At 41.7% G+C, this 22,423-nt stretch overlaps 2 protein-coding genes across 3 annotated transcripts; both read right to left on the minus strand.

Moving 5' to 3' along the window:
- Window positions 1-2,009: 2,009 nt before the first annotated feature.
- LOC112486275 (calcium/calmodulin-dependent 3',5'-cyclic nucleotide phosphodiesterase 1C-like) lies at window positions 2,010-13,883 on the minus strand. Of its 2 annotated transcripts, none has more exons than XM_025052354.1 (3): window positions 13,189-13,883; window positions 3,378-3,428; window positions 2,010-3,060 (listed from the first exon to the last, which is right to left on the minus strand). In XM_025052354.1, the coding sequence occupies exons 1-3, from the start codon at window positions 13,448-13,450 to the stop codon at window positions 2,831-2,833; spliced, it is 543 nt and encodes a 180-aa protein (XP_024908122.1). In that variant the 5' UTR covers window positions 13,451-13,883; the 3' UTR covers window positions 2,010-2,830. The 2 variants fall into 2 exon arrangements, with proteins under 2 accessions (XP_024908122.1, XP_024908123.1); XM_025052355.1 differs by lacking the exon at window positions 13,189-13,883 and adding an exon at window positions 7,691-9,050.
- Window positions 13,884-14,675: 792 nt separating this feature from the next.
- Window positions 14,676-19,331, minus strand: viml (vimentin like). The gene is made up of 9 exons (XM_008334483.3): window positions 18,675-19,331; window positions 18,218-18,278; window positions 16,905-17,000; window positions 16,502-16,666; window positions 16,090-16,215; window positions 15,636-15,856; window positions 15,371-15,414; window positions 15,200-15,285; window positions 14,676-15,077 (listed from the first exon to the last, which is right to left on the minus strand). Exons 1-9 carry the CDS (start codon window positions 19,202-19,204, stop codon window positions 15,036-15,038), a joined length of 1,371 nt encoding a protein of 456 aa, XP_008332705.1. The 5' UTR covers window positions 19,205-19,331; the 3' UTR covers window positions 14,676-15,035.
- Between the last annotated feature and the right edge of the window lie 3,092 nt (window positions 19,332-22,423).

Below are 22,423 nucleotides of genomic sequence, written 5' to 3' on the forward strand. Positions count from 1 at the left end.
TGGGAGCCACAGAGACAGCCAAAAGAGGGGGTCACCAACTGAAACGGTGGGCTGCTGCACAGGAGACGGACGCCTGGGTCAGATACTGAGCTAAAAACAGCAGATTCCATCCAATTAACCAGTGAATAAAAATGACTGTCAACCGACAGAGAGCTGCTGGGTTTTTGGATGTGTCAAAATAATGCACAGGAGAAAGGATGTATTTACAGGTTGTGTTCAATTATTTATCTAATACGTTTAATAAATGCAGAGGAAACACAGGATGTACATGTTTGCATGATCTGTTATTTTCTCCTCTCTTTTTTTTGAGTTTGAACCGAGCTGTCAGTTGCTCGTTTTCTTTCTCTGCGACACGACTTACAGCTAATAAATGATGCACGACGCAGCAGGGCGGAGGTTGAAGCCCGGTTTGTGTCCAAAATCCACCCTCGCGGCTCTCCTCGCGTTCTGCACATGAGTTCAAAGAGTAAGATGTGCTGCTGCTGCAGCTAAATGTCAGGGAGAACAGAGGCTCTCCAGGTACGGGGAACAGGTCAACAGCAGCCAACCAGACTGGTTTACACCCTGAGAGAGAGGAGGAGGAGGAGGAGGAGGACGAGAGGCTTCTACAGCTCTTCCTCAGAAAAAGGACTTGGCAGGGAGTGAAATAAAAAAATAAATCAAATAAAAATCACTGATGGTGTAGCTCAGCATCTGGAAACACTCGAATCTTCAATTGAGTTCATTACTGTTCATCAGCAAAGGTTTCCAAAATGATCAGCACATGTTTTGGTGTTTACCTCAATGGCTCATAACATCAAACACCTGTGTTAGCACACAAAATAACCTTCACAGGAACCAGGCTGAGGCTGCAACACTGTTATGAATGTATCACCTAGAACAGGAACTATATAACAGACCAAGACAAGCAGTGACCACAGATATGTGATAGTTTTAATGATATAATATAAAGACTTCTCCTTACTGTGGGGCTGCCTGTGGAATCCTAGCATTTGTATTGGATATATTCAGCAGTTATACTGTACATCCAACGTAAAACATAAGCATCCAGCTTTACTAGATGAACCCACATTCAAAACTGTGCCCCCCCCCCCTCCCTTCACCTCAACCCCAGCTGGATTTGACCTTCAGTCCAACCCAGGTAATGACAGCTCAAACCTTCCTTCCTCTGATTCACTCGTGACTGGAGTCCATTCTCCAATAAAACTTAATTACCATCGCCTGGAGGATCACAGCGAGCTCTGGCCTTAGAGGTGACATGGTGGTTACATAGTTTTATAGATGACTCCTAGGTCTGCACTCATTTAATCAGCGGGTGCCATCATTTCCCCATTTGTCATTCAGTGTTGGATGAATATGACTCCCTGAAGATTTACCCTCTATTAACCAGCTCGGCTTGGCCTGAGACGGGGTTTGACCTCAGCGGGAATTCCCTGACTCAGGCACGAGATATTTGATTTTTTTATGATAAGAGAAATATTATTAATTATTAATTTAGTCTCTCTATTAAGGCAGTCAAACAATCACATTTTCTAATCTCAATAACAGTGTAGCTGCTGATTAGTCAGCATCAGTCACAATGAATCGTAAACGTAATTAATCCCGATTAATCATGAACATAATTCATAACAATTAATCATGATTAGTCATGAACATAATTTGACCCGATTAGTCACGATTAACTGAGATAAAACATAATCCTAAAAATATAAACTGTGACTCTGCGAAAATATTTTTTAAGAAAACTGTTCAGCCTTCGGTGATAGTCCCAGCAGTCCACAGTCAATGCTGGGTATTTTTACTGTACCTCAGACACACTGATTAAAGCTAAGTCTGAGTAGACAGTAAAACGCGTCAGTGTCCCTGAGGAGGAATTACACACTTCCTCCATGGAAGTCCAGGGGGCTTTTACTATAGCTGCCCTGAGCAGCAGCTACGGTGTTATTCAAAGTCTAAGCCGGGCCTTTTCATTAAATAAAAGAACAGGCTGTGGTCAGTCAAGTGGGAAATTACTTTCTACTTCTCACCACTCTTGTATGGAAAAAAAGAACTGGTGTTAAAGGGGGGTAGAGGGTGGGGGGGCACTGTAAGGCCCAAAACAACAGCACTGTAATTTGACAGGACAAAGAGAAACACAAGATTTAAAAAAACAACAACAACAAAAAAAACCCAACATGCTGCTGCTGAGAGACAAATGAGACCAAGAATTCTAACGGGAGCCTGGTAGTCTGAACTGAAAGAGCTCTCCTGAACCAGATCCACTTTGCCACGCGACCTCGTATATTATGCATACAATCAAGAGGTTGTTATCAGGCGCCGGGTGAATTTTTAGTATCCTCCGACAACTCCTCTCCTGTCGCCACCTGCGGCATTTGTACTGGTCTCCAGAGCCATCAAGGTTAATTGGAACTAGGCGTTAAAAGACGTTCAATATTCTAAAAGTGACAACAAATTATGTTAATGGTGGTTTGAAGTCCTTGTTATCAAGGTGGAATCAATCATGCCCACCTCCCCTGAGGTCAGCAGTCGTACATAACAATTAGTACACTGTGTGTGTGTATATGTGTGTGTGGGTGTGGTTTATTACATGCCTTTAGTACCAGAAAAAAAAATTGTTTCAATAAAACTGGACTCCAATTGTGTGAAAATCGTGCGAGCCTCAATTCCGAATGATTAAAACGGACAATTTAAAACAGTGCAAGACAACCCACGTCTTCTTTGTCTCACACCGAAGAGACATATTGACAATATGCAAATCACACCTGTACAAGATAATGAGCTGGACACAGCTGTCAGTGTCCCACTGCATCACTGCAGACACTGGGACCATTCAGTGATAATTAACAGAAGATAAGCTGCTCATGTGTCTGTGGTGTTTGGACGATGAGGCAAACCTGATGGCCGTTTTCTCTGTGGCTTCAGGTTCCTCCATTGAAGGGAGCTCATCGGCCAGAATTTCCTCTGGACTGCGCGAGTCGTTCAGACGGGGCTTCTGCTCTTTACCTTTGATGCCCATGCCTGCAGTGATGGCATTCCACAAGGCACTCTGAGACTTGGAGCCTGAGAGATAAATGAAAAAAACAAAACAAAAAAAAAACCAACAAGATAAAGTTCATGTGACTCAGTGATTCTGTGCTGTTTATGTAGTTTTGTTTTTTTTTTAATCACAAACCGTGTTGGGAGTTGTGAGGGTAGTGAAGATAATTTAGTGTCAATACGATGCTGCCCTCGTGTGGATGTTAGGTGTAGCTACTAGAATGTCTCATAATATTATACAGGTTACCATTCAGTGTGACTCAAACCACTTTTTATTTTCAGTGATTACGGTTATGTCATCAGTGAGATCAGAAATGTCAATAATGATGGATTTGACTTACGTGAAAAACTGGTCTGTTGTCTGGTAGAACTCTCTGCGTCTTCATTTGCCACTGCAGAGAAAAAAAGTGAAATGACTAAGTTTCACAGAGAAATATTGAAAATGTACAATAACTCTATATGAACCAATGGCAGTGGTTTTCTTGTTTTTTTTTTACTTCGTTTAATAACAACTCTGAAACAAACGCACATATTTCCCTCCAGGACTGAATATGTCACTAACACACAGTCACTTCAGGGCAGACGGTGACATGAACAATCACAAATATTTATACGGATGGCGTGCTCGTCCCTGCAGTGTGATTGCAGTGAGTGCAGTGAGTGCTGTAATTGCTGTTGTCACTTCAGAGATGTGTCCTGCTGGAATCTCTGCCCATTTAACACAGTGCACTCAGAGCAGTTCGCCCAACAACGTCGCTACGAGGGAAAAACAACTCACTGATGGCAAACCTGAAAGGAGGACTAACAGCATAACACAATACTGATGATGATGATGATGATGATGATGACAATGATGATGAGGATGATGATGATGATTTCTGCAGATTAACACAAACCAACAATGTAGGCCTGGTAATATTTATTTATTACCTGCACTGATAACGGTGATTACAGGAGAGAAAAACAGAGTGTTTTTCTCTGATTTTACTACCATGAAACCAGGGGACTTTTAATATGCACTGTATCAAACATAAGGTCACTCCAATTGTGGCGTTAATTGTTGTTTGAAAGTTTTAATTAAAGCTTTAAGCTTTAACGTGAGCTGTGGATTTGACGCCGACTCATGCTCTTTAAATAATGATGAGTTGTAATTCTTTCCAGAGTCAGAGTTAATAGACTGAGTGAAACCACATTCACATCACAGTGACTGAAGGCCACTATGAAATATGTTACTGAAACAGATTTAAACAACGTAGGACTCATAGGATTTGAAAAACAATTAAAAATAAAGTTAATAAAGACGTTAAGCTAAGTGAATTGTGCACTAAACAATAAATACTGTATTTTAAAGACTTGTCCTAAAGGTTAGCACTGCTGCTCGTGAATAAAGCTGTGTTTGAAGATGTCCTAATTAATCGACCTAAAGCTCATTTCATATCCTGGGTTTGAACCCACGCCTGACCCACAGTAGGACTAAATCTATGTGGTGGATGAACATCTGCAGGTCTAAGCTCCACAATCTGTGGATTTTCACGGTCATCGCTTGAAGGTGATGTGACCTTTGGCTTCCCCGAGAGCAAAAAAAAAAAAAAGAAAAACCCTGTGCCGCTTTCATTTTAGAGATGAAAGAGTTGTTCAAAGCTTTTAATCTGGAGAGCTACATACTGTACAGTAAATGTCTTTCTTCTGCTGAGAAGTTTTTCTACTATTGGAAATCTCACAAATGAAAAAAAAAACTTTTGTCCAATTCTCATGTTTTTAAATATTAGATGTTCATTTCTTCTTCACGAGACCACACACTGTTCACATCATTTCCCTTGTAAACGTCAGACTGGAGGTATATACAAATATATCATTTTGAAACTTAAGTCTGAAGTTTCAACGATGTCAAAGTTCATGCTGTCTATTAAAACCCCTTAGAGTTCTGAGGTGTGATGCTTCGGAGCAAATTAACACCTTGTCACCAACATCATCAGCACATAGTGTCACTTGTCCTTAAAGCCAGTTGAATGTAACACTTCATTTGTGTAGAATCAAAATCTACAATATCATAAGCATTAACCCCGGTCCCTAGATTTTGTTTTGTTTTTTTAAAGCAGGGACATGAAACTACTTTTTGGGGAAATGCTTTTATTTTGTCTTGAACATCAAACATGTGGCCCCTGCAGCTCATTTGAATGTGAGACCCTGTTTTCATCAAGCGCTTTAATCAAATCATCATCAAAAATGTGACTTTGACAAAGACATTAACGAGGAAACAAAGTGTATGTTGAAGCAAAAGTAACAAATGAAAACATCAGAGCCCCAGGTTTGGCAGCCGAGGTGACTGGTTCGACGTTTCTCTCTGCGTGAGCTCTGTAACTCTGACCAAGCCGTGAAACAAGCTAACGAGTCAATGAGACAAAGCGTCTCAGCTGGATCTCAGCAGAGTCAGTCGGCCACAGTCCCAGCTCTCTGTTCAGCAAAGGAGCGATGTGATTGGCAGAACGTTGTCTGACTGAAACCTTAGCCCGGCGAACCATTGATTGTGACACTTTAGCGTTACCATGACAACTACCATGCAGGTTTGTACTACAGTGGAAGTGATTTCGGCCACAGATCTGAGTTAGATATTTCAAGGTAAAAGGATGAGTCTGCGCCAGTGAAGAGAACGGAGGAAAGAAAAAAACTTTTCCTTTATTTTATTTTATTTTTTTTTTCTTGTAATCTGATTTTCCACTCTGCGACAGATGTGTGATTGCAAGTTGCAGGAAGGAAACAAGAAAGCCACATATTTCCTAATACAGAAGCACTTTTTTTTCAACACTTTCTATGTCTGCAGCTCATCAAGTATAAATAAATAACAACTAAAAAAATTTCAATTTGATTAACTGGAGGGTAATTAACCAATCATGATCGTCACGATTGAGCATTATTAATCATAATCAATCACGATTAATTGAGATAAATCAACACTGTATATATTTCTGGAACAAAAAGACAAAGAACAGCAATTCCTTCCTTCATTTTGACAGCCCTGCCATAAATTAAAAACAGGCAGTGATGAGGCCTCCCTAATGTCTGCACGACGTAGGCCCCAAGATATTTCTCCCCATTTTCCAATTACTGCTGATGATCTGACTAGTAATTAAAACACATCCACAGTTTGTATATTTAATAAATATTTTTGCCGTCTAGGAGAACAAAAAACCACTGTTCTAGCAAACGACTTTATATGTATTCATAACATTTACAGTCACCAGATCCTAGGGGACGATGTCTAGCTCTTTAACTGCTCCCACTATTTTCACAATATCAGCATCTCGTGTTCACTTCTGCTCAGCACTGCTGCCGCTGCGTGGGTGTATCAGTGCTGAAAAAACAGCTGCCTACAACATCTAAAGAGAGAAGGTTGATGAAAGCAGCGACAGAGGAGCCAAACAGTGAAGTTGTGGGCTGTGAAACCAAAAAAAAAAAACCAAAAAAAAGTAGATTTGATTTTGCACCAGTGACCCCTAATGAATGTTACTGTTTGTCAGCCTTACACTGACGACCAAAGTTGAAATACTTTAAGAAACCTAGGATCAACTGTGCTGATGTAGGCACCTCTGAGGTTAGAGTACGAAGCCTGAAGTCAAAATGACATTTGTTTGTTTGTTTGCAACAGTTTTAAAAAGAAAATCTTAAGAGAGAAAAAAATAAAACTTTCTGCATCATAAACTAATACTTGATGGAGGGGATTAAGCTGCTTATTAAAGCATTAATGCACTGCCACGGTAATGTTCAATAAATATGTCAAAAGATAACGTTCTTAATCAACTTTGGTGTCTGTTACTCAAACGTTACAGATTACTCAATCCCCAGGCAGGAAGAGCATGAACTCACAAGTGCGTAAATTGTGCATCAAAAAACGTGGCGTTATAAAAAATGTTGACAGCCCTAAAAAATTCTGCATAAAATCCTTGCATTCTCCTTCTTTAATATACATTTTTATACAACTTGTACGCTCAAAGTTAGTCCGTGAGCCCCGCTTTGGGCCACTTGCTCTACATACTATGGTTTTTATAAATAAAAAACCCAGCTGTGACACGATGTAAAAGTGCAGCCGACAGTTCTACTGTGACGTGGCTTTAAAATCGGGTTTGATTATGTTTGTAATAATCACACATGATGTCAACCCACTTGTTGTGCATACAAAAAAGCAGTCTAGCAAGTTTGTACAAGTCCCCCCCCCCCACACACACACACCTGGAGCATCTTCACAGCTCCCTGGTTTATATTGCGATTTAACACTCGTTTTTACAAACTTGTCACAAAGGAAATAACAAGGCAGGAACAACATAAGTTCATCAACACTCCTCGGTTGTCAAGACAATAGCATGTGTTCTGGGTTGACGTCAGGTGTGCACACACACACACACACACAGCTTTTGAAAATGGGTGCCCTGGTTTCCATGCTGTAGTTGGCTGACAGATGCACACATCAACTTCAGCAGAATGAACTAATGTGTCCACTTGAGCAGACGCTACATTGTGATGCGTCTAGATTCACACTGCCTCTCTTTCCCACTCACACACACACACACTCACACACTCACATCGCCCTAATGCTTTTAGCTCACATGCAAACACACTCAACATCCCCTCGTGCTCTGCCTGCCGTTCCCAGTCTTACCTATGGTGATGTTGAAGCCGTCGATGCTGAAGGTGGCACTCCGACCTTTTCTAAAGCGATGCTTTTTAGAGTTGGCTTCCATCTCTCTGGCGCCCTACGTCACCCCCTACTTGTTAACCTTTTTTTTGTAATCCCCCTTTTCTGTTGCTGTGTGTGTGTGTGTGTGTGTGTGAGTGTGTGTGTGTGTGTAGCTCTCCTCCTGAGGGGAAGGGATTAAAAAAAAACTACAGTCCACTGACTCCTGAAAGCTCAGAGAGAGAAGTGACAAAATAAATCACCACTTCTGATACAGAGAGCTGTAAAAAAAAAAAAAAAAAAATCTCTCGAGTCCTCCTCCACCCTTTTGGCTTTGTTGGAGCGCTCTCTCTCTCTCTCTCTCTCTCTCTCTCTCTGTCTTCTTTTTCTGTCTTCTTTTTTGTCTCCGTTTCTCTTACCTCAACAAGCTAATTTCGAGGAGCTTATGGCTCTTGATTTGTTTTTCTTGTCTCAAACTCCTTCCACCCCTCCCACCACTCTCTCTCTCTCTCTCTCTCTCTCTCTCTCCCTCTCTCCTTGTCTCATTTCCCCCTGAGGTACAGTGGGTGTGTGTGGTCGGTGGTGGTGGTGTTGATGGTGGAGGTGGTGGTTGGGAGGAGGAGGAGGAGGAGGAGTGTGGGGGGGGGGCATCTCTAGAGGTCTCTGGTAAACGTGACTCCTCCTTCTGTCAAGAATTTACAGCCAAAGTACAGAAAGATGAAAAGCCGAGCACAGACACAGGTGAAAGAACTGGAATCTAAAATCAGCCGCCGCTTCGCTGGAGAAACTTAAATGGAAAATAACAGGGAGGAAGCAGAAGGAGTAATTATGTGTCTTTAATCTAAAATACTTTCACATCGGTGCCAATTTCTGCTCATTTTAAAAACTGTCTGTCTGTTCAGGAGTTCGCAGGTGAAGCCGTTTACACGTCTTGTTTTTTTAAAAAAATCAAGATTAATCGCACAAACTGCTCCAAACGTCTTTGAGCTTTTTTTTCTACTCTGACAAATGAACAACAAAGACTCAACGACGGAGGACACAGTTTTCTTCAAACAGCCAAGGTTACCCAGGAAAAAAAAAATCCTCTCTTTGTGCTTATTTGATTTTCCATTCTTTAAAATCACACACACACACTCCCACACACGCACACACACCTGCTGCACAGAGATCAACAAAGGATAAAAAGCTCCTCTTATTAGCACCATCTGACATTTAGCTATGGATTTTTCTCTCCCGTTTCATTTCCCCCATTATTAGCGCTCTTCGAGGAGGTTCCTGCTCCGTTCGTCCGTACTTGTGCCTATAAATTGTACAAGAGCACATCGAATTACTTGCCACTCGATTACATACGTACTCCACCTAAAGTACCCGCTCTAAATCCCTCACTATGACATCATCTTCCGTCATATGCCAAACGCATGTTTTTAATAAACTAGATTTTATTTAATTTGTGTCTAATTTATTTTCCCCTGTTTTTAATCCGTAATAACACCGATGCTCGAAGATGCGTTCTGCTGCAGTGGCCTGACATAATTAAAGCAGTGAGACAATAAAGAGAGGGTATTTAGAGGCATTAACACGTCCAACAACATAATCAACAGTTAATAATTGCTGCATGTTGTCCACATGGCTACGGTGCTAACACCTACGTCAGCAATCTGCACAGAAATCATGCCACGTCCAAATGAGTGTGTGTGTGTGTGTGTGTGTGTGTGTTGAGTGATGGTTAGTTAATAAATCAGTCCTAATCTGTCAAACAAAGGCAGATTCAGATGAGAACACAGAGTACAGTGGTGCAGACAGTAATTAATGCACGTTCTCAGGGTAACGCGGAGGTTAAGGGGCCTGAGGCGAAAGAGAATCGATCACAATCATGTCCGTCCAATGGCAGCACGGCCAGTTTGAGTCGATCATCACAGGTCCAGTGGACACATTATACACTTGTGAGATAATTACTCTTCATCTCATTCTGTTTGCTTGCTTCGGCAAGAGCTCGTTATGCACACCCCCCCCCCTCGCCCCCCCCGTCCTGTCACCCTGCTCTGCCCAGCCCCCGGTTCATACTGTACTGTATGTAGCAATTTTGGAAACTTGTAATTTTGCGATGCCCTCCTCGTGCCTCATCGAGAGCCTGTCTGCTCCTGAGTGGCTTTCATGGTACCAGTGGCACAAACGAGGAGTATGGCAAAGGTTCTTCATTTCATCTCTGGCCACTGAGCAAACAACATTAAAATGGTCACAGTTATCATTTCAACATTTCATTGAAATATTAGAATAATATGCAGCATGATTTAACCATGACTCATTGATGTGCCATAAAAACACTAGTTAGCATTATTGGGAAACACAGTTAGAAACTATTTAGAAGACAAAGAAAATATTTGAGTGTTTTTCATAATGCATCTGTATTTTACTCAATGCATGAATCGCTGTATCACTTTATTTTTTATTATTTTAGCACTGGTCTTATTTAATGACAGGCATGTTAACATATACCAGGTGTCAATATGTGTGTCAGACGATACACAACGGCCTTCATGCAGCAGCGTCACATCCTGAGGGGTGTGTTGTTCGACAGCTGTTCTGAGAGGTGTATCCTGTGACCAAGCTGCCCAGATCTTGTCAAGATCCATCTTTTTGAGGGTCACATTAATGACCCTTGAAGAAAATGAATCCTGACGTCACTGTCACTAGGCAACGCTGAGACCTTTCAGACATATACTGCACATATCGCACCGAGGTTGACAAGAGGTTAATGTGAAGATAATACTCATTAGGCGACTTTTTTAGTGCACACTTGGTCATATGTGATTTTCCCCGTCAATTCTCCCCCTGCTTTGAACCCATTCTACCGTGAAATGACTACCGTTACGTCCGCCCTGTGAGTTTCCTATTTAAAGTGTTGTTCAAACAGACCATACAGTGGATGGTTGACCCAAAAAACACCTGCCCGTCCTTGTGCTGCGTCCATTGATGGCAAATGATCATTCAACCTTTGATCTGATCATCAAACGCCAGCACAGACTGTGACTGACAGACTCAGAAATGAAGCAGAAAGGCGTGTGTGGTAATTCGAGGGAGAAGGGGAAAGCTTCTTGCATGAAGTAACTTAATTAATTCTTTGTGCAGAAGTAATGTAAAAACTTAGAGAGAGAAAATAGAACAATACAAAGCAGCGAAGCTGGAGCCAATCACAGCAGTCACTGGGTGAGGACGGGCTACAACCTGGAAATCTGGAACAGTCCAGATCATTCTAACTGAATAGTCATGCAAAGTCATCAGTCATATTAATTCACGGTGTCCCATTGACTCAATACTAGTGCAGGTAAAACCTCGCAGAATTCAACGTACACAGAAAAAAACACCAAGTTGATTTTTTTACAGAAAGATCATCAGTTACCACCGGGAAATCAAACCATCAATCTTGTTGCCACTGCCATTAAATACAAAAGTTACTATAATATAATTTTTTTTTTTTTTTTTGTGAACGGTGGTTTCCTTCACTGCCGTCCCATTGTCAGTCTATGGAGCAGCCCCCTCTGAACATGACGTCAGTGCTTGGTTGTGCAATCAGTTGTAGTAACATCGCAATCCAAGACAACAACTATGTAATCAGATGGAAAAACAAGCTCATTAAAGGTCTCCCCTAGACTGTGTGTCGACACACACACTCTGTCAGTCCCCACACCACTGTCACCACAGTGACACACTGGTGTAATTAAGACACAGAAGGTGCCAGGGAGCTCACCTTTTCCCCAGCTAAATACTCATTAGAGGGCCCTTTAAGAGTAATGTTAACCTGTGTTACAAACCTGAGGGAAATGAGCTGACAAAACAGAGCTTCATGAACTGTCATCTGAATCCTGACCCTGGAGGAACATGGAGGGAAAGTACCAGGCTGTAGCTGGAGTGCACACGTTCAGCTTGATGGAAACAAATGAAACTCTTCTGTCTAGGACCGAGAATCTAATTAACCGCTGCAGACGTCCACGTCTCACCAGACCTGCTCGGCTAATTCAAAAGTCAGAAAACTCTACCAACGGTTGGTTCTCAGTCATCCAGGTGATTTTTCTTTTCTGAAGCAGAAAAGGTGCTAAATGGTGCTAACTTAAAAGAAATGTGAGCACAAATGCATCAAAGTCAATCCTACGCTCCAGTGCAAGTTGTTGCGTCAGTTTCAATCAGTTTCAGTATAAATATTATGTCAATGAGACCTTTCACAACACAATATACTCCACAAAAGTGTTAAAATAATGTTGCATAATTGTTGTTACAACAGAAACTCAAAATATTGTTTTAATGTAGTTGATTCAGTAACATCTTTTCCAAGATCATCACGCTTTGCACTTTTACTTTTTTACTTTTTTATTTTGTGGAAAAAGAAAATCTAACTTTTAGCAATTGGTGGAATTTTAAGGTAATCTATAATGATTTTGAGGTTAATTAAATTGTTAAGCTAAGACCAAGTTTACTCACAATTAGAGCTGTCTGACGGGGTGTCTTAAAGGTGTCTGCTTTTTCCCCTGGAGGGTGAGGTGAAATGTACAAACTGCTTAATACACATGAGCATCACTGGGGACGAGGGAGGAAACTTAACAAGAGCCTACATTGTCATACGGTCATGGAAACACCACAGTACGGATGGTATTTTAGGAGTCAGCCTGGGAGCAGCATTTCCTTTGGGACAGATACGCAGGGAGTTGAACCTAGACTTGGAGGCAGCATTGAAGATTTACAGTGTGACCAGAGGAGACACCGAACAATAACGCGAATGGCAAAATGATTAAAAAACATTTTTTGTAAACTAACAGTAAGCTGAACAAATTTCAAATGGTGTTCAATGGATGAAAAATAACAGAGAAAGAAATGTCAGACAAAGGTCTAACACAGGTCTTCACCTTTCTCTCGCCATGAAAACATGCAATAAAACAGCCGTTCCAAAAGCGTATTATGTAATGTGGAAAACATGTGCATCACCACAGATGACCTCAATTACTTGTACCAAATGGCTGCTGGGCTGCTGTCCACATTATGACCTTTAATGAGTTCATGCAGGTTGATTTTTTGTTTTTTTGTTTTTTTGTTTGTTTGTTTGTTTGTTGCAGTGCAGGCAACACCTCTGGCTTCAAAGAGATGCTTTGGCAGTAGAGATATGTTGCATTGAGGCCAGCCTTCAAAGACCACTGTATTCATTTAATAAAACATGATGACAACAACAGGCTCAGACTAATCCTCTGAAGTGACCAGTAGCTCTCATGAACAGATAAATCAATGAAAGACACACAAGCAGTGTGGAAAAAAAAAAACCCTGCTGCTGTGTTTAAATAAAATGTCAACTACAAATTTATGTTTCACTTCACCCCTAAGAAGCTCTTGACCATTGTGTGCATTTGGGTAATAATAATAATAATAATAATAATAATAATAATAATAATAATAATAATAATAATAATAATAATAATAACTGACTTTAGGTGACTTACCACTCTGTGGACCGTCAGCACTCTTTTTCTTTGGTGTGCGCTTGGATCCGTCAGAATCTTGTCGGTTCAGGACCTCGGACAGTGACTGGCGAGAACTCTGTCTCCCCGTCTGGATGGAGACGTTAAACCGAGCGCTCTTCTTTTTCCCCCGGTCAGACCCTGGAGCAGACTGACTCCTTTCCGGGTCATGGTTCTCCGGCTCTGAGCCCACTTTGACCAGGGCGTTTCTCGTCCTTGTTAGAGCCGAAGTAACTGAGCCCATTACCAATTAAAAAGAACAAAAAAGAAAAAAAAAAAAAGAGACAGTTCGCAGGTAACCGGTGACTACTTTTACTGCACTCCGAACCGGCTAGGACTTGTCTCCATGTTTCTTGTGTCTGCAGTAACTAAAAGTTTCAGAGTAAACCGCAGACACACAGGACAAGTTTAACATACGGTTCATGCTGTCGGCGGCGGTGGCGACTCCCTGGGTTTGTGTGTTTCCACCAGCAGACAACGTCACATGGAGAAAGTTGCTCTGTCGACAAACACCTCGTTCTCCCGGGGCAGGTAGGCGAAAACAAGCGCTATTAATTAACCGACAGATATCCCGAAATATTTAAATGAGCTGCACTGTAGTTTCTGAAACAAAGCTCGCTGCTGTTGGTCATGATCAAAAACATCTAATCACCGTCAGCTTGCAGCTGCTGTGGAAAAAAAAGACCCTGCGGTTATTATCCATCACCGACAGAGGGCAGCCATGCATAGTAGTATACAATAGTAGACATTTGTGTGTGCAGCACTCCTCTGCCTTGCAGGGTGTGTTGTAAATATAGATTATTATTTATTTAGTACAGATAACTTGTCTTCCATCCATCCATCCATCCATTGGATGAACTAATTAACTGTTAACCGAACTAACTAGTTCTCATTCCAGAGGTAAGATTTACTTGGTCTGGACGTTATTATTTATGAGTAAGGTATTAACCGCCCTAACCGGGATTCGTGGACCTGAGTCCACTGGTATTAACCGCCCTAACCGGGATTCGAACTTGTCCAGGAGGTGAACCCTGGGGTTCCACACCAATGACAGAGACATTGCCTCTGGGCCAAAGCGCCACTAGATAACTTGTCTTCATTTATCAAAGTGATAATGCAGGCTGAGCAATTAAATCCCCCTCCACTAGCGGGCAGCAGAAGAGCATAACACTCTTGAGAATTCATGCATTCATTATTTGAGTCTTAACATGCTTTAGATTGTGACTTAAATTAAAGTTGTTACATTATGCTATAAAAAAATAATAATAATAATAAGACCAGATGTGCACACAGTTTTATATTATATATTACAGTAACATTTCTAACAACAAATCTTAAATGTTTGCATTGTTGAATTAACACCTACTCATTGTGTGTGTGTGTGCTGCACAGACATTGCTTTAAATAAGATTTTTTGCATTTGTGTGATGTAGTACAAAACAAAACACTGTTACTACTTATACAAGGTGTTGTTTTCCAGTTTTGATGGTTTATTGCTGCATACAGGCAATCATGACATCATCAGCATACATATCTGCTCTGTACATGCTATATGGATCCAAACGGCTACTTTGGTTACAAAGGATTCTTGTAGACCTTTCTACATTGTGCTGACTTCATTAATGTGTCTAAACAAACGTGACAAAACACTTCAGCAGAGGAAAAAGTAATTCATCATCGTCTTCATCAACTAACAGACTCATGGGGTCATCAAATGTAAAGGCACTTTTTCAAAGCTGTTGAGTTTGTTGTGTTGTTGTTGTAGGTTGGTTTTCTTGCTTGTGGCTACAGTAACGTGTGGTTCTTTGTTTTGTTCCTGTTGAAAGTTACTACTCCAGGTCATCGTGATTCTGAGTTGACTCGTTGATCACCTGGAAAAGGACAGGAGAGGGCAGTCAGGGTCACAGAACTTGTGTTCGAGCTCAAAGGGCCTGAAATCAACAAATTGCCGTAATGATCAGGGACCATGACAATCATCTGGAGTGGGTCCTACCTGACCATCCCTGGTCTCGATGGTCTTGATGAGAACCTTTCTTGTTGTTGTGGCTTCAGCGTGAGGTTTGGCTTCGTGCATTGATTCTGAGCAATAGAAAAGAAGTGGTAAGTAGTATACAGTACTACCAACGTTACTGCAGTGAAATCAGCGGGGCACAAGTAGTGGTACCTCGCAGGCTGAGGGCTGAAAGGTTCGGCAGTGGAGCAGAGATTCTAAAAAGAATTTAAATAACACACAAATCAATACGTTTGCTATAAAAAACATTCTACAAAATGACTCAAATTCAGCAAATCTGTGAAGTAAAATATGGAGAATTATTTTAATTAATAATTCCATCACTTGGATTAGTCACAAATAAATAAATGTGTGGTACACATACATTTACCTGCTGCTATTTTTGGTTTTCATAGGATAAGAATTCTTAACATGCTACCTGCTCTCCTCTCCTTCCAGCAGCTTCCTGTAGGTGGCAATCTCAATGTCCAGAGCCATTTTGACATTGAGGAGCTCCTGATACTCCCGCAGGTGACGGGCCATCTCGTCCTTCATGTTGTGGATGTCCTCTTCTAAACGGCCAATGGTGTCCTGGTAACCGTTACTCTCCTGGGAGAAGTTTTCCTCCAGTTCTCTCATTTGACGCTCCAGGGATTCATTCTGGGATAACAGCCGAGACGCAACACTCAGATGAAAAAAATAAATCACAAAATATACACAGATGCGAAATGCATTGACTGCATAATTGATTATATGACCTGTGAAATTAGGAACTGTTTACTTTTCTGTGGTAGGCAGATTTTTCCGGCTCATGAATCTTACAGACTTTTTTAAGCTTGTTATTTATACTTATACTACAGTACATACAAATGAGTTCAGAGTGGAGCACTCACGCTTCCTTTAAGGGCATCCACTTCACAAGTGAGAGCCTGAATTTGACGTCTGTAGTCATTGGCCTCCTGCTTGGCCAGTCTCAAAGCGTCGGTATTTCTGGCTGCTGCGTCATTGAGGTCAGCAAACTGTCAGACAGCGACAAAGAACGACAGAAGATGAAGATGAAGAGCTGAGAAAAACAAAGTCTTAGAATTTATTCTGGGACGATGGCAAAAAAAAACCCAGTTAAATATCACTGTCAATTATATTATATATATATTACTGGACCTTATATTATTGTTGCCACTCCAAAATATAAAATCTTGAAAATTTGGTATGATATGAATAAAAGGGGAAAAGCCTATTTTTTTTATAAATGCATCTAAATTGCGACAGGTAAATGCTTATGTATTTATTGGCTATAATTCCTACCTTTGATTTGTACCATTCCTCAGACTCATGGATGTTTTTGGTGGCGAGGTTCTCGTACTGCAGACGGACGTCCCTCAGAGCAGCTGTCAGGTCAGGCTTAGCCAAGTCCATGTCCACCTGGACATGCTGCTGCTGCTGGATCTGATTCTGCAGCTCCAGCATTTCCTGCCACGGAGTCCATTGTGTCAATACTTCAATCAATGTTGCATGAACAACTTACACAAACTAGTTCTTTATTTGCTAACAGATTTTTTTTTAAAAGCTTGACCTGCAACAGACACCTGTTATTTCACAACAGTCCAAACCGATATATGGTAAAACGAAGGGGAAGACTTTATTTAGGGTTCACGTTCAGTGTTTCCTCTGACACTGACTCAGCTGCAACCACAAGACAGAGGCCTACCTCATCGTGCAGCTTTTTAAGGAAGTTGATTTCCTCTTGCAGTGAGTCCACCTTCCGCTCAAGGTCCAGTCTGGCCAGGGCAGCATTGTCAACATCCTGTGCCAAAACATTGACGCTTAATGCATTTGACCAAATATACACAGCTCAGGAACAAGACGACATTTTTATTTTTTATTGTTTTATGTAAATCTTCTTCTTCTTTTTGTTTTTTGAGTACTTAATACTCAAGTAGTAGTAGTTTATCTTCTAGTATGACATTAGCCTACTATACTTCATCTCCCTGTCTGTTAAGTACACACTCATTGTGGCACACTCCCACACTGCGGCAGTTTGTCAGAGTATTGGCGAGCTGGTTACTGAGGCGTCAGCAATTGAAGCATCTCTGCCCCGTCGGTAATGCCACTAACAAAGTACGCTATTCAGCAGGGTTTTCTCAAACCGTAGCAGTGACTGTGTGCCTGACTGAGCAGGAGCCACGTCTGGCCCTGCATTGTTGTTCGTGTGCCAGTGTGGTCCACCGCTCGGACTTCCTTCCTTCTTTTCACACAGATACAGAAGCTTATAGTATGGTAATAATAATAGACTCGATGCACTGTGAGGCACATGAGAAGTAAGAAATTGAATTGTGTTACTGTAGACTCCAAAGCCGTCTCATCCTGGCAGCACATTGAGAAATTTTGAATTTTGCTCTTGTTACTGTAAACTTCAAAGCCGTCTCATCCTGGCAGCACATTGTTGTGTTTGAAGTTTTTATTTTTTTTATCTTTCTCCCTTGTTGGAGCATGACTCTAGATTTTAAAAAAAATATATTATTTTTTAGACTAGATCATTTATTTCCACGATGACCACAGAATGAGACGGGATTGATCACATGGTGTCTTTCTCCTCGCTCTGATAAGCACTTGGCCTCCACGCTATTGTTGTGCTTGGCTCATTCACTGTGTCCACTCAGGATGGGACGTATTTTCCCCTTCTTTGCAGGCATGATTTAACTCAGTCAAAACTTAGGCTGTCGGGGTTTTTTTTCCATCAGGCACATAGTTCTTTCTGCTCCTGATCCATTTTAAATCAAGGCTACAAATACTGCTGCTGCCATCAGAGGTAATCACTCCTGTCTGATCAGTATCTAGATTAAACATAATGACAAGAAGAAAGGAGAGTAGATTCACAAGAACGTGCAAACTCACTGCAGCAAGACTCGAGCTCAAACCAGTGACATTTTTGCTGTAAGGCAAGGGCATTAACCACTCTTCCAACGTGTGGCTCATATATGTGTGGACATATATTGTCTACGGAGGTGGATCATACTCTACCTGTCTGAAGCTGTGCATGTTTGACTCAGCCTCTTCTCGCTGAGCAATTTCATCCTGCAACCTGCAATGACAGACACAAAGAGGGTTCTTTTTCATATTTCCTGGCTCAAATTATATACCTCCATACCTTTTTAACATGTATATTTTACTACTATGTATCTATTCTATACTGTTCATCCACCCCGCCTCCCACCACTACCATCCATCTATCCATCCATCCATCCATCCATCCATCCATCCATCCCACTACTTGTTTCCACATAAAACTGCAACGTCAGGTTTTACGCAGTGCTTCTACACTGTAAGGTGAAGCCCTGGATTCACCGTCAGGCGTTTACAGTGAATTGAGGAGGATCCCGAGGAGTTCCTCTGATGAACAGTGCCCTATATCTGTGACAATGAGGTTTAAACCAGTGCAGTTTTCAGTGCAGAATAAATAGAGTGCCACGCCTCCTACTTCTCTCTCATCCTGTCCACGTCGTCCACCAAGTTGTCCCGGTGAACCTCCACACGGGCCTTCTCGCTGGTCAGCTGGTCCACCTGACGCCTCAGCTCCCGCATCTCGTCCTCGTACAGATCGCCCACCCGGGTCGTGCCTTTGCCCCTCAGCTGCTCCAGCTCCGCCAGCAGGATCTTGTTCTGCTGCTCCAGGAAGCGCACCTTGTCGATGTAGTTGGCGAAGCGGTCGTTGAGCGACTGCATCTGCGCCTTCTCGTTGGTGCGGTTCGTGATGAACTCGGTGTTGATGGCGTCGGACAGAGAGAAGTCCAGGTTTTCGGAGGCCAGCCGGGGCATGGCTGAGCTGCTCCGCAGCCTCTGGGTCTTTGCTGCGTAAACGGTCGGGGCAGAGGAAACGCTCAGGGTCCCCCTGGAGGAGGAGCGCAGTGCAGGGCTGGAGTACTGCCGGCTGGAGTAGCTCCTGAGCGCCACCTTGTCTCCACTGAACATCTTTCTGTAGGAGGAATGTCGCGGTGAGGAGAACGACATCTTTCAAGTTGCTTTTCGGACAGTGCGCCTTCAGAGCATCAGCAGAGTGCGCATTGGAAGAGTGCTGCTCCACCCTGACTCATTTATAGTCTCCTCCTTATGTAAATGACTCCATGAGAGTGGAGCGACACCTTCAGAGTCCAATCACATGTGAGAAGGAGCACACTTGTATTTCGGGCCTAAGTTCCACCTTATGTTGCAAATCAACACTTGACTGTTCATGATGCAAAGGTCAACGAGAATAAATAGTCACTGTTTCTCTATTTATTTTAAAGAAATACAAGTAATACATATTGCAGCTAAACTGCTGCAGCTTTTTCACAGTCACAGTTGAACTGTTTTCTCAGTCACTTGCATTTCATCACTTTGCACAGTTCAATCTTCTTTATTAACTCTAGCCTTGTTTTTGTTGAATTAACTTTACACTGGAAAACAAACTTGTTGTCAGTATTTATGTAATTCTGCCAATATGTGCTTCTGTTTCCCCCGTTTGTGAATTTATAGATGCTCACACAACATTCCCTTGTAAAACGCCTTGCGGCGTCAGCCATTATCAATCAATTGTACGACTCGTAGTGTCACAAGATGTAGTTCATGCACCCATCCGTGCTAATAGTTTTATGTCTGCTTCAGTGAGCAGTGGGTAAATGATGTGGATTCAGTTATGAGCTTATAACAGTGTGGAGGTCGGCAGAGATTTCATTTTTTATTTTTGTATGAGCAACAATCACAGGGCACAACACACACACACACACAGAGAGTTAGGATAAACAGGCGAAAACAAAGAGGTCTGAATGGAGTACAAATTCGAGTCATTCCGTACTGGAAGCCCGGCTGTATCCATGGAGCTTGTTGTGTTGTGTTCATTATGACCTGCTCTGTTAAACCTGCTGCTGATTTTCTGATTCCCTTCCAGTTTTGAGGTATATTATCCTGGGTCTGGTTTTGACCATGACTTGACTGCAGCAGACACAGCTGCTCAGGTTGCTGAGATTCACTGACTGTAAAGGAGGATTTGCATCAAAAGAGCTGAGTCAGTGCTGTGGTCCTTCAAAGAACAGTGAGTGAAAAGAGGTGTGTTATGTTTTAGGGGTTGTGTTTTTGGCCTCATGCACAAATATTCCTTTCACAGACATTTTTCACATTGTTGCCCCGCGGGTGAGGGTGGCTGCAGTAATTTGGCACATTGTCCTTGAGATGTGACTGAGCAGAGATAAACCTCGCTTCTCAGCACTCTGCTGCTTTCCACAGAGCTTTAACCTGGACAGATTCGTTATTTTAAATTTTAAATTCAGAGTTTAGCAGAAAATAAATAAAAAATACAGGAAAGTGTAAGTTATTATTATAGGTCTATGCTGTATATGTATATCTGACTCTCAGGCAGGTTGTCAGCTGAAGACTGAGCAATATCCTCAACCAGTATATTTTACATACACTGTGATCAATAGAAGCTCATTGTACTCTGCAATAAAGAAAATTGTGCACAAGTGCGTCAAACCTGCACCTTAACAATAATTTAGTCATGTACAAACAATCACCGATGTGCAGAAGGTCAACAATATAAGCCCTATTAGTGACTCCGGCAATCGAAATTCACATGATCAACATTCACTTGCCTGCAGGGGTTAAACTAAAAAAAAAAAAAAAATCCAGCTCTCGGGCCAATTATGAGGTCACCGGGCTGCTGTGAGCCACCGAGGCAGACAGAGCAGGGATTGTGTATTGCTGATCTATCACCTAACTGCAGCACCAGAATGCAGACTGTGGGCCATAATTATTGTTCGTAGCCTTAGCACTGATGCCCTGTGTTTGGCTACTGCCACAGTCTGTGCCAAGTAGCCCCTGTTCACTGCCATGTTTGGAACAAACCTTGAGTTTTTGGTTTGTTTTCTTCATTTGTTTTTCTCCTTTTTGTTTTTTTTAATTTGTTTTGGGTTATTTTGCCAGACAAGGTCATCCCTGTGGAGCCCCTTAAAAAATACCATTATACAATAATACCAGGCTTTTCAGCAGTTACTTTTAATCATGTTTCTAGGAGGCACCGTTTTAAAATCTCAGGCGTTGAAGCAGAGAGAGACGTACTTTGTTTAATCTCATGATACTGACTCACCAAACCTCATGCTTAGTTGCCGTAGCAACAGTATTTGATGGAGTAAACACACAGAGAGAGATGTGGGGGACTTTTTTATCTGCAGATTAAGAACAGTGATAAAAGTGCAAACATTTGCATGTTAGATTCATGTTTTCCTTTTTTCTTATATCTTCAGCAAATTGTCGACTTTTTCATAGCACTTGACACAGCAGATTTAGTGAAAGGACAAGTGGAATGCAATTGTTTTGGGTTTTTTTTTTTTGCACCCCATTAAGCACATGGAGATTAGACTGTTGTAAATCTGGTCAATGAAAACGGCTGTAAATCCACACCATGTGACCCACGGAGGGAGCCATCAGGCTGTCATTGATTAAGTCATTCATTAAGGCAAACAATATTTCTGCAATTTGTGTTTTTATCATTCAGTGAGTAGATTTAGAGAACGAAAAATGAGCCAAATGTTGACTTACACAACCAGAGAACCTGCGAGCAGCTCGTGGCCTAGATAATAGGGGATTGGGCTTGTAAACAGAGGATTGTCTGCTCAACTTCTGGCCCAGACCGGACTGTGGTATGTTAAGCAATCACCCAAAAAAAGTACTTCCAGAGAGCAGTAAATTGTCAGCCACTGCTGAAAAATCATGGATTAGTAAAATGTAAGAGAAAAACTTGAATTTATATACAGATAAGTCTGGCTTTTTTTCAGATTTTATAGTCTGAAATTAATTCTTATTGTGACAGGAGACCTGGTGACACATGAGTTATTTCCTAAATTCTTTCTTGAAAAATAAAAATTATATAATAACCTTATTTAATCTCTAAAATATTTCTCTTAGTGCAAAAATGTACTTTATTTATTGTTGCATGCTGGAACTACAGCACCTTTTTTTGTAAGTAGACGGGGCACTTTGTTTTTGTCGGGGTAAAGGGGGCTTTGGGCCTTTCAAGCACTCTGACAGAGTGGGAATTAAACTGCTTGGGGCCATTCCCCTGTTGCCATGGTAACTGACAAAGCTCTGGGAAGTTATCCAGAATGGTCATTTTCTAAAGACCTTTTACTCGCTCCAAGTCTTTGTCTCCGTCTTTTCTTTGTCTCTCTTGGTGAATGTGTGTCCACAGAGCCATTG

Source organism: Cynoglossus semilaevis, chromosome 20 (assembly GCF_000523025.1).
Source record: "Cynoglossus semilaevis isolate Cse_v1.0 chromosome 20, Cse_v1.0, whole genome shotgun sequence".
Taxonomy (NCBI): Eukaryota; Metazoa; Chordata; class Actinopteri; order Pleuronectiformes; family Cynoglossidae; genus Cynoglossus; species Cynoglossus semilaevis.